The sequence below is a fragment of the Salmo salar genome, chromosome 01, assembly GCF_965601325.2.
Source record: "Salmo salar chromosome 01, fSalSal1, whole genome shotgun sequence".
Classification (NCBI taxonomy): domain Eukaryota; kingdom Metazoa; phylum Chordata; class Actinopteri; order Salmoniformes; family Salmonidae; genus Salmo; species Salmo salar.
Window position 1 is genome coordinate 142,860,796 of NC_138291.1, and position 12,978 is coordinate 142,873,773.

A 12,978-nucleotide genomic window follows, 5' to 3' on the forward strand; every position below is an offset into this window, starting at 1 on the left:
CACACAAACAAACTCTACCGTATTATGTTGCCTACGTACAGTTGAAGTTGGAAGTTTACATACACTTAGGTTGGAGTCATTAAAACTTGTTTTTCAACCACTCCACAAATGTCTTGTTAACAAACTATAGTTTTGGCAAGTCGGTTAGGACATCTACTTTGTGCATGACAAGTAATTTTTCCAACAATTGTTTATAGACAGATTATTTCACTGTATCACAATTCCAGTAGGTCAGAAGTTTACATAAACTAAGTTGACTGTGCCTTCAAACAGCTTGGAAAATTCCAGAAAATTATGTCATGGCTTTAGAAGCTTCTGATAGGCTAATTGACATAATTTGAGTCAATTGGGAGGTGTACCTGTGGATGTATTTCAAGGCCTACCTTCAAACTCAGTGCCTCTTTGCTTGACGTCATGGGAAAATCAAAAGATATTAGCCAAGACCTTAGAAAAAAAATTGTAGACCTCCACAAGTCTGGTTCATCCTTGGGAGCAATTTCCAAATGCCTGGAGGTACCACGTTCATCTGTACAAACAATACTAGGCACTAATAAACACCATGGGACCACACAGCCGTCATACCGCTCAGGAAGGAGACGCGTTCTGTCTCCTAGAGATGAACATACTTTGGTGCGAAAAGTGCAAATCAATCCCAGAACAGCAGCAAAGGACCTTGTGAAGATTCTGGAGGAAACGGGTACAAAGGTATCAATATCCACAGTAATACGAGTCCAATATCGACATAACCTGAAAGGCCGCTCAGCAAGGAAGAAGCCACTGCTCCAAAACCGCCATAAAAAAAGCCAGACTACAGTTTGCAACTGCACATGGGGACAAAGATCGTACTTTTTGGAGAAATGTCCTCTGGTCTGATGAAGCAAAAATAGAACTGTTTGGCCATATTGACCATCATTATGTTTGTAGGAAAAAGGGGGAGAAAAGGGGGAAGAACACCATCCCAACCGTGAAGCATGGGGGTGGCAGCATCATGTTGTGGGAGTGCTTTGCAGCAGGAGGTACTGGTGCACTTCACAAAATAGATGGCATCATGAGGGAGGAAGATTATGTGGATATATTGAAGCCACATCTCAAGACATCAGTCAGGAAGTTAAAGCTTGGTCGCAAATGGGTCTTCCAAATGGACAATGACCCCAAGCATACTTCCAAAGTTGTGGCAAAATGGCTTAAGGACAACAAAGTCAAGGTATTGGAGTGGCCATCACAAAGCCCTGACCTCAATCCCATAGAAAAGTTGTGGGAAGAACTGAAAAAGCGTGTGCGAGCAAGGATGCCTACAAATATGACTCAGTTACACCAGCTCTGTCAGGAGGAATGGGCCAAAATTCACCCAATTTATTGTGGGAAGCTTGTGGAAGGGTACCCAAAACATTTGACCCAAGTTAAACAATTTAAAGGCAAAGCTACCAAATACCAATTGAGTGTATGTAAACTTCTGACCCACTGGGAATGTGATGAAAGAAATAAAAGCTGAAATAAATCACTCTACTATTATTCAGACATTTCACATTCCTAAAATAAAGTGGTGATCCTAACTGACCTACAACAGGGAATTTTTACTAGGATTAAATGTCAGAAATTGTGAAAAACGAAGTTTAAATTTAAATGTATGTGTCCTATCTAGGGAGTTTTTCCTAGCCACCATGCTTCTACACCTGCATTGCTTGCTGTTTGGGGTTTAAGGCTGGGTTTCTGTACAGCACTTTGTGACATCAGCTGATGTAAGAAGGGCTTAATAAATACATTTGATTTGATTTGGCTAAGGTGTATGTAAACTTCTGACGTCAACTGTACTCCGTCACCCCGTCTGACACACACAAATATGTCAGATCTGGGTGACTGAAAAACCAAATATTTACTCACGAGAATGCCTCCTTCTCATCATTAGGCTTGATGCAACGCACATAGTGGGGGGTGGTGGCATTCAGGGTCTCCATGAGGAGCTGCAGGGAGCTGCGGAACTACAGTGCACAAAAACAGAGGAACGGAGGATGAGAAGTACTGCAAAGGCTAAGTTAAAAATAAAACTTGTTTAATCCCACCAATCATTGTAAAAACACAGACTTGTTACGTCATTGCTTCCTAATGAAAGGTTAAAGACATTGTTAAGAAAATGACTATGACACTAACACAGACAGGCTCCTGTCCAAAGGCCTCGGTGTCAGAGAGGATGCTAACCTGGTGGCCCACGGTTTTCCTGTGCTCCTTGTTGGGGACTTTAGGTGTAGGTTTGGCCGAGCGCACGTTGATCCTGGAGGACTTGCTGGAAGAAGACGTGGAGCTGCTTCCGTCTTTATTAGTGTCCTGGAACAGATCCGCCACGAGCTGAAACTGGAACAGGGGGAACATCATTAATATGTTTAGCAGATGGTTTCATCCAAAACAACTTAGCATAAAACAGATTATATTAGAAGCCATTTTACAGCCGGATAACAACATAAATTCACCAAACCGCACAAAAAAGTGCCGTTGAATTTCCACAAAAATCTTTTTCATAAGATATATTTTTACATAGTGCTGTACTGTAGGATCCAGTGTAACGGCGGGTGTGTTAAAGAACACTGATGAGACTACAGTAATGAAAAGCATGGCTGGACAGGACGTCAATAAAGCAGCATTTAGGCGTCTGTCAGGAGAGTTCTGGAGTCACATCTCCACAGCAGAACCAGTGAAGGTGAACAATTTGAGTGTCAAGCAGCAGCATCCACGTATTTACGGTGGATGCAGAGGGAATATTGATAATAACATAATAATATCTCAGTCACAGATAAGGCTGGTGCGGTAAAACAGTACTAATAGACTGCAGTGCAGTCCCACCATCCATACTGATAATGGCACAATAATATCTCTGTCACAGATAAGGCTGGTGTGGTTAGACAGTACTAACACACTGCAGTGCAGTCCCACCATCCATACTGATAACTATTCTCTCATGCCAAACTTGCGAATAAATATTCTGACATTAACACGAAATTCCTTTCGGAAAATGTTTCCTTTATAACTTTGCAAAGAATATGCTCTGTAAGCAGGATTGGACTTGTACGAAGATTCATGGAGGTTCCTTGATCCCTCCACCTCCTCTGGCTTGGGGTACAGCTCAGGCACCTCAGAGTTAGCGGGGCTTTCAGGCTGTGAGAGATGATAGTAATGGTCCACTGAGGAAACACTTATCAGCCGGAGGAAGTTTGATGCCCCTCACATGTCCTCCAAGGCTCTCCAATGTTGATGGGTTTCTGCATCACTGTCAGCTAGATATGAGGGGGTTTAAACAAGCTTGGGGCTTTTGCCAAGTTCTCAACTACTGAGCAAAATTGACACTAGAATACCAATTGAAATGACAGAGACAAAAATGCAGCACAGCATATTGTACAATATTGAGACATGCTATGTCTTTATCACTGCTTTTGTTTAGGAAACCTTACTGCAGCGTTTCCAAACCTCGGTCCTATCCATGCTGTTCAATGGAGCTTGGTGTCTTTCTGATAGTAAATAGATATGGCACAGGCAAGATGCTTTTAGCCAGAACATAAAATATGAAATCTCTCCTTGCCTCTCAATATTCCTTCTCATTTGCACGCTCTTAATGGCTGTTGCATTAGTAATGCTGAGGAGAGGATTTTGGCGAGAGGGAGACAAGACAGATGAAAGAGAAATGGCTGAATACGAGATGCCTAATACGAGATGAAGTGAACTAAAGTTGGTATTTGTCCCAAAGAGAGTGGCAGAGAGGGTGAACTGAACAGAAATGACTGAGAAAGCTAATGCACTTTTGGCTCTCATCACTTAATCAGTTAAAAAGTTAATGCAGAGAACATGAGCTGAAATTAGGTTCCAATCAAGCAGTTCGAGTTTGGCTTGGAGAGGCAGGAGTCAGCTGATCTCTAGAAAGTGTGTGTGTGTGTGTGTGTGTGTGTGTGTGTGTGTGTGTGAGACAATTCATCTGCAATATATTAGTATTTTGATATGACATCTTAATTTACATTTCATGTATTTCAAATGAGAATGCAAAGCAGGATTTAAACTTTAGGGTTCATGTGAAGTGTTGCCAAGTTGTCAGCCTGGCTTTAAACAACAACTCGATCTGATAGGAGCTATACTTCCCAGCATAGGGACCTGTGAAATGCTTCCAACTTGCCACTTTCTAAATCGTGTTACTCTTTTGGCGTCATTGCACTCTATCCTAAATCTCAAGCCTCTTTCAGCAGTAAATCTAATTTGGTAAAAGCTTTACGGTGCTGCTTTTCCAAGAAAGAAGTCCACACGGTTAAATTAGTTAGAGCTTAAAAATATCATTCTTTGCGACATGCTTTCTGCATTTAAGTGGTCAGAGTGTGCTGTTCAGTGTGAGTTGAAGTGTCCACTAGAATCGTTCTGATGATTGGATCATTGTGGTAGCGATCTAATGACGTTCTCTCTCACCTTGCTGGCCTTCAGAATGTTGATGTGTTCCTCGTAGACGGTGTCTCTGTTCTTCTCCAGGAAGCCATCACACTGGTATTCAACCTGCCAAGGGGGGGAACAGAGGTATATATAACAGACTGCACTTCACAGCCAAATACACTGACAACTAAATGAGCAAACATTTAATCAACTATGGTAATTATGTACAATAGGGACTGAGGGTTGTTTGTTCAAATCCCAGGTGGCCCATACAGTCCTGCTGTTGTGTCCCACAGCAATGCACTTACAGTAACCGTAGCCAAACATCCAGCTGTACATTGAATAATTTAAAGCATTTGGCAGTTTAAACAGAAGCATTTACTGAGCATGGGAGGGAAAAAAAAGATGAACCAGATTAGCAAACATTCTGTTTATTTATAAAAAGTCAGATGTAAAATAACATGAGTGCAGGTATTGTTTGGAAGGAAATCCCTCTGTCAGTCAGTCTATCATCCTTCCCTTCTGTCTGTCCATCAGAAGCCCCAGCCTCCAGGCAGTCTGGTGTCGCACTTCACCCCTGCTCTCTCCTCTTACTCACAGATAGGGTTGCAGGCTGTTCTAATTTTACAACTGGCGCGAGAGAGGAAGAACAGTGAGTGAATGCAGATCCTTCTCCTATTCACTTGAAGAGTTAGACGAAGAGAAACACCCCCAAGGGAATCGGTTTAATACCATCTTAACCGAGGTAGAGCTGGGGAAATCCTACCTACATTAACAGGACTCTCTCGTCCCACTCTAGCCACTCACATCCCAAGCTTTTCACGGAAATTACCACGGTAAATAAAAGGACATTGCTACAGCTGCCTGCCTATCATCTGTTTACATGACCCACATTAGGCATCAGACACACAGGCAGTCCTTTCTATATAGTGCCAGCTCCTCTGCGTAGGAGCGCTGCTCTTTTGAGTTAATTAGAGCTTGTGTATGTGTCATAAGGAGGAGGGGTGACATTGCAGGGCCAATGAGATCACACACAATAATACTAACACACAAAGCCTCTCTGATGAGTCATCCTGGGATAATCATATTGGCTCTTTTCAGGCAAAGCCCCTGCAATGAGGATGATTCATGTCAGGTCCTTTAAAAGTCCTTTGAATAGCACAATTTGTAGATGCTCCCAATTATTCAGCCAGGCATACTGAAGCAGTTTGGTTTAAACACACGACCATGCTTAAAGGACTGTAACAACACCTCTAGCATCAGGTCAATTTTCACCTAACTGAAGAGCCATGCGTACAGGTACTTTTCATGTGAAACATGTCTCTAGGCTGGGTCTACCCACCTTATCAGCAAAGTGAATGATAATGAAAGATATGTTGGACATCCGTGGTTTCTGGAAATGGACGCTGCTTGAAAGGCGATCGTACAGCTTCTGGCACCAGTTCTGATCGGTCCCTTTGGGCACCTGTAGCAGCAGCAGGTGAAGGGGAATAAAGGAGAAATATTATATAAAACCCATGAAGGCAACCAGAACTTTCTATCCAGGTTAGCTGTGCTCAGAATAACAATTACTTTGAGGTTGTTCCAAATGATCGTCAATAACTTCAAAAGGGCTGTGGGATGAGGATGAGTGAAATAAATAAGTCATCTGTTTTGTTGCAAAGTCCTTAACTCAGATAACAATCTGGATGCAGGCAGGGGAAACAGACGCAGGCCACGCTGTGCACCTATGAATGCAGGATGAATCCCATTAACTGAGACCAGAGGTTTAAAAAACGCAGGGATCAGCAGCGTGTTCCACTCTGCTCCCTCCAGACCAAAACACAGAAGATTGTTCAACACCTGTGACTGCTCAAGTGCATTCAGCATTAAAACTCCTCCAGTAGCCAATTGTTCATATACACTTCCCCGCTAATGCATCCCAAAAAGAGAAGTTAAGAACTACTGGAGCAAGGACAGAATTGAGGACTAAAGATGAATGTATTATGTATGTAAGACCGGGTACTCCACCTTGCACTCCTCATCCAGCAGGTCCAGGATGCCCAGCTTGGCCTCGATGAGGTCGATACACGGCTGGTTGTCATAGAAGTCGATGAGCGTCCAGGGGATCTGCTCCTTCATGTACTCCTCCTGCTCCAGCTTGAACACATGCTGAGGACACACAGAGACAGTCCCACAGTGAGCTACAGCACAGGTTATCAGTTAGATTAAGTTCTGAATTATTTCACTTGAAAACATTTGTGTTGAGTCATGAGGTTAACAGCTAGAAGTTCTCAGGTCTCCTCTACACAACATTGGAATATAAGGTAGGTAGCTACACTGAGTGGACAAAACATTAGGAACACCATCCTAATATTGAGTTGCACCCCCTTTTGCCCTCAGAGCTGCCTCAATTCGTCAGGGGCATGTATACTCCAGTTGTGTGAAGTTGGCTGGATGTCCTTTGGGTGGTGGACCATTTTTGATACATACTGAAAGCTGTTGAGCGTGAAAAGAACTGCAACACTTTAACACACTCAAACCGGTGCGCCTGGCACCTACTACCATACCCCGTTCAAAGGCACTTAACTATTTTGTCTTGCCCATTCACCCTCTGAATGGCACACATACACAATCCATGTCTCAAGGCTTAAAAATCCTTCTTTAACCTGTCTCCTCCCTTTCATCGACACTGATCGAAGTGGATTTAACAGGTAACATCAATAAGGAATCATATCGTTCACCTTCGATTCACCTGGTCAGTCTATGTCATGGAAAGAGCAGGTGTTCTTAATGTTTTGTACACTCAGTGTATATTATAAATATAAGACTTAAACTCACTTGATTGAACTGCTGCTGCAGTTTCTCATTGGCGTAGTTGATGCAGAACTGCTCGAAGCTGTTTATCTCAAAGGTCTCAAATCTGTTCAGATGAAGAGAAAACAGTCACATATTTGGAGAGTCGGAAGCCTCTGGTGTATTTTCATCCTGTGTTTTAGACAGCGATTCTACGCCTAGAGGAAAACTAAATAGTAAATAATGTATTGTGTAATTTGAGTCACTTTTATTCTAAATAAGAAGATAATGTTTCTAAACACTTCTACATTAATGTGGATGCTACCATGATTACTGATAATCTTGAATGAATCGTGAATAATGATGAGCGAGAAAGTTAGATGCACAAATATCATATCCCCCCAGAAATGCTACAATGTTATTGTAATAATCTGAAACGCAACCAACTCAAACAGCAAATGCATACAGCAAATTTGTAGAGTCACAAGCTTGATGTTGTCATAGCGTGCTATGAATATGGGACCAAATACTTAACTTTTTACTACTTCTTCTCTGAGCAAGGTGGGACGTGACCGTCCCACACTATTCAACAGCCAGTGAAATAGCATGGCGCGAAATACATAACAGCAAAAATATCATAATTTCAATTTCTCAAACATACGACTATTTTACACCATTTTAAAAGATACACGTCTCCTTCATGTAACCACATTATCCGATTTCAAAAAGGCTTTACAGCGAAAGCAAAACATTAGATTATGTTAGGAGAGTACATAGACAAAAATAACCACACAGCCATTTTCCAAGCAAGGATATATGTCACAAAAAACCCAAAACACAGCTAAATGAAGCACTAACATTTGACGATCTTCATCAGCTGACACTCCTAGGACATCATGTTACACAATACATGTATGTTTTGTTCGATAAAGTTCATATTTCTATCCAAAAACAGCATTTTACATTGGCGTGTGATGTTCAGAAAATGTATTCCCACCAAAACTTCCGGTGATGACCACATCAATTTACAAAAATACTCATCATAAAACGTTGACAAAATACATAATTATTTTAAGAATTATAGATACAGTACTCCTTTATGCAACCGCTGTGTCAGATTTTAAAATAGCTTTTCGGGCGAAAGCACATTTTTCAATAGTCTGAGTACATAGCTCGCCATCAAAGCAAGCTATACAGATAACCGCCAAGTTCTGGGGTCACCTAAACTCAGAATTAGTTTTATAAATATTCTCTTACCTTTGCTGATCTTCGTCAGAATGCACTCCCAGGACTGCTACTTCCACAAGAAATGTTGTTTTTGTTCGAAATAATCCATATACATGTCCAAATACCTCCGTTTTGTTTGTGCGTTCAGGTCACTATCCAAAGGCATAACGCGCGAGCGCAATTCCAGACACGAAAAGTCAAAATGTTCCATTACCGTTAGTAGAAGCATGTCAAACGTTGTTTAAAATCAATCTTTATGGTATTTTTAATGTAAAAATGCGATGATATTCCAACCGGACAATAGTGTATTCATTCAAGAAGAAAATAAGGAAAGGCGCGCTCGCGGGATCGCGCATTACCAATCCTTTTGTCCCCAGGCAGTCCACTCATTGACTGAGCTACTATTCTCTGCCTGGTTACAGGAGACGTATGAAAAAAACTTTCTGAAGGCTTTTGACAGCCAATGGAAGCCTTAGGAAGTGCAACGTGACCCCACAGACACTGTAGTTTTGATAGGGATTAGAAAGAAGAACTACAATTCGCAGATCTCCCACTTCCTGGTTGAATTTTTCTCAGGTTTTTGCCTGCTATATGAGTTCTGTTATACTCACAGACACCATTCAAACAGTTTTAGAAACTTCAGAGTTTTTTCTATCCAAATCTACTAATAATATGCATATTCTAGTTTCTGGGCCAGAGTAGTAACCAGTTTAATTTGGGTACGTTTTTCATCCGGCCGTGAAAATAATGCCCCCTACACTTTAAGAAGTTAATACACATACGTGAATTCGTCCCAATACTATGTACAAAAAGTGCTGTAATTTCTAAACGGTTCACCCGATTTGGATGATGCCCTCAAATTAAAGCGGACAGTCTGCACTTTAACCTCATAGTACAATTTCAAATCCAAAGTGCTGGAGTACAGAGACAAAACAACGACAGAAATGTCCCTTATATTTTGAGCTCGCGTGTCAAACTCATTCTACAGAGGGCCGAGTGTCTGCGTGTTTTCACTCCTCCCTTACACTTGATTAATAAATGAATGTCACTAATTAGTAAAGCACTCCCCTCACCTGGTTGTCTAGGTCTTAAAAAGAAACTGCAGAAACTAGGCCCTCCATGGAATGATTAGACTTTCCATCACAAAACAGTAATTGAGTGCATTGACGATGATGATGTGGCTCAGTTGGTAGAGCATGGCGCTTGCAATGCTATGGTTGTGGGTTCGATTCCCACAGGGGACCAGTACGAAATAGTATGAAAATGTATCCACTCACTACTTTAAGTTGCTCTGGATAAGACTGTCTACTAAAATGGAAAAGGAATGATAGACCATTTCAGTTTTCACATAGAAGTTGCGTTTGCAAAGTATTTCAAGAAACTGGAAAACATGACAAACAGTGAATCAAGCAAGTATTTTATATTCCACAAGTATTATCATATTAACTGTTTTGTACAGATAATTGTCAGACTCAAGTTACGAATCCCCCCCTGCTGTATGTCTTATTATTTGGGCTTTCTACTGTAGCTCAGCATCTTTCCCCTCCCAGCACCAGGCCAGGCTGCCAGTTTCATCAATAATCTAACCCACAGAAGAGAACCAATTAAGCCCTCAGTCAAACGGGCCATGAAGAAGAAAAGCACAGCTCCCCCAATTCAATATGGTTCCATCCTCCATCTACTTTAATGAATAGAGGCACTTAAAAACACAGGGGATGGAGGTATTTGGCTGTAGACACGCAGAGCGCTCACACACACACAGATGCGTATGTGGCAGTGTCTACAGACAATCACGGATTATAAAGGGAAAACCAGGCACGTCGTGGACACCGACGTCTTGCTCCCAGACAAGCTAAACACCTTCTTCACCCGCTTTGAGGATAACAGTGCCATCGACGTGGCCAGCTGCCAAGGACTGTGGGCTCTCATTCTCCGTGTCCGACGTCAGTAAGGCGTGCTCACCCTCGCAAGGTGTGCTCACCCTCGCAAGGTTGCCGGCCCAGACGGCATCTCTAGCCACGTCCTCAGAGCATGCGCAGACCAGCTGACTGGAGTGTTTACAGACATATTCAATCTCTCCCTATCCGAGTCTGCTGTCCCCACTTGCTTCAATATGTCCACCATTGTTCCTGTACCCAAGATAACAACGGTAACTGAACTAAATGACTATCGCTCCGTGGCACTCACTTCTGTCATCATGAAGTGCTTTGAGAGTCTAGTTAAGGATCATATCACCTCTACCTTACATAACAACCAAGACCAAGGGGAGGTATAGTCCGCATCCGGCCAGCCGGGCACTTCAATCCGGCCCGCGAGACATAAGAAATATATATATTTTTTGCCCTTTTTTCCCAATTTTGTGGTATCCAATTGGTAGTTATAGTCTTGTCCCATCGCTGCAACTCCCGTACAGACTCGGAAGAGGCGAAGGTCGAGAGCCGTGCATCCTCCGAAACACGATCCAGCCAAGCCGCACTGCTTCTTGACACAATGCTCACTTAACCTGGAAGCCAGCCGCACCAATGTGTCGGAGGAAATACCGTACACCTGGCGACCGTGTCAGTGTGCATGCACCCGGCCCGCCACAGTGCGATGGGACAAGGACATCTCGGCCTGCCAAACCCAGACGACGTTGGGCCAATTGTGCGCCGGTTACTACAGAACCCTGATCTGTAGTAACGCCTCAAGCACTGCGATGCAGTGCCTTAGACCACTGTGCCACTTGGGAGGCCCCCGCAAATTCATTTTAACAAACAATTGGTCCTCCAAAAAATGTGTCCCTCCGTGGAATTTCAAAATCCAGATGTGGCCCTTGAACCAAAAAGTTTGCCCACCCCTGCCCTAGAGCCACTTAAATTTGCTTACCACCCCAATAGATCCACAGTCAATGCTATCGCCATTGCAGTGCACACTTCCCTATCCCACCTGGACAAGAGGAATACCTATGTAAGAATGCTGTTCATTGACTACAGCTCAGTCTTCAACACCATAGTACCCTCCAAGCTCATCATCAAGCTTGGGGCCCTGGGGTCTGAACCCCACCCTGTGCAACTGGGTCCTGGACTTCTGACGGGCCGCCCCCAGGTGGTGAAGGTAGGAAACAACACCTCCACTTCATTGATCGTCAACACAGGGGCCCCACAAGGGTGCGTACTCAGCCCCTTCCTGTGCTCCCTGTTCACCCATGACTGCGTGGCCACACGCCTCCAACTCAATCATCAAGTTTGCAGACGGCACAACCATAGTAGGCCTGAGTACCAACAATGACAAGACAGCCTACAGGGAGGAGGTGAGGGCCCTGGTGGAGTGGTGCCAGGAAAATAACCTCTCCCTCAACGTCAACAAAACAAAGGAGCTGATCGTGGACTTCAGGAAACAGCAGAGGGAGCGCCCCCCTATCCACATTGACGGGACAGTACTGTGGAGAAGGTGGAAAGCTTCAGGTGTCTCGGGGGTACACATCACTGACGATCTGAAATGGTCCACCCACACAGACAGTTTGGTGAAGAAGGCGCAACAGTGCCTCTTCAACAGAAGGCGAGGTCAGTACAGGTGCATCAAAGCTGTGATAGAAGCTGCTTTTCAATCTCAAGGTAGACTGTTAAATATCCATCACTCGCCATCTACCACCAAGTTACTCAACCCTGCACCGTCGAGGCTGCTGCCCTATATACATAGACATGGAATCACTGGTCACTTTAATAATGGAACACTAGTCACTTTAATAATGTTTACATACTGCTTTACTCATTTCATATCTATATACTGTATTTTAGTCAATGCCACTCCGACATTGCTCGTCCTAATATTTATATATTTCTTAATTCCATTATTTTACTTTTAGATTTGTGTGTATTGTTGTGAATTGTCGATTCACTAAACCGTTGGAGCTAGGAACACAAGCGTTTCGCTACAGCAGCAATAACATCCGCTAAATATGTGTATGTGACCAATAACATTTGATTTGATTTGCGTGTCTCCAGACCGGAAGGCACAGATAAAGAGTAGTTATGAAATCTACTCATCAAATATCATGCTTCTCCGTGGCTTAGTACAGAAAACATTGTGTGACAGACCTGCGAGGGAAAATGAGAAATGTGGGGCTGATGTCACAGTGTGTTAACTTACTGCCCGCCTGAGACGCTTTAACCATTCACCACGGCTGAGATTACACTCCTGAAATAAGACTTCTATTGCTGGCATGAAAAATCAGTTCTCACCACACAGCCAAGTTTCTCTCACAATCCAAACCAACCCACTGTTGAGGTTTGTTTTCGGAGGTTCTGGGGAGCACAGGTGGGCAGTCTTACCCATAGATATCCAGAACACCGATGAAGGAGTGTTGTTTGGAGGAGGTGTGTAGAGACTTGTTGACGTGCTCCACAATCCAGTCAAACATGTGTGCGTAGATGTGTTTGGCGAGCGCGTCGCGGGCATTAGCTGCCTGTTTGCGGGACATGTTCTTGACGTAGGTCTCTGACGTGGTGACCAGCTTCCTGTGACATAGCCAGTGCTCCATCTGCTCCAGCTCCACCCCCAGCAACCGGCAGAAGTGCGCCAAGTGAGGGTCGTTCCTCT

The 12,978-nt window shown here is 43.4% G+C and overlaps 1 protein-coding gene across 2 annotated transcripts in view; it reads right to left on the minus strand.

Moving 5' to 3' along the window:
* The window catches only part of myo5b (myosin VB), an 82,981-nt gene that overhangs the window by 26,734 nt on the left and 43,269 nt on the right, over window positions 1-12,978 (minus strand). For both annotated transcript variants that reach the window (XM_014129638.3, XM_014129645.3), the window contains exons 10-16: window positions 12,711-12,976; window positions 7,219-7,300; window positions 6,409-6,549; window positions 5,741-5,863; window positions 4,438-4,521; window positions 2,197-2,349; window positions 1,882-1,979 (exon numbers count right to left, since the gene is read on the minus strand). In XM_014129638.3, coding sequence (XP_013985113.1) covers window positions 1,882-1,979; window positions 2,197-2,349; window positions 4,438-4,521; window positions 5,741-5,863; window positions 6,409-6,549; window positions 7,219-7,300; window positions 12,711-12,976 — 947 coding nt within the window. The remainder of the gene's footprint in view (window positions 1-1,881; window positions 1,980-2,196; window positions 2,350-4,437; window positions 4,522-5,740; window positions 5,864-6,408; window positions 6,550-7,218; window positions 7,301-12,710; window positions 12,977-12,978) is intronic.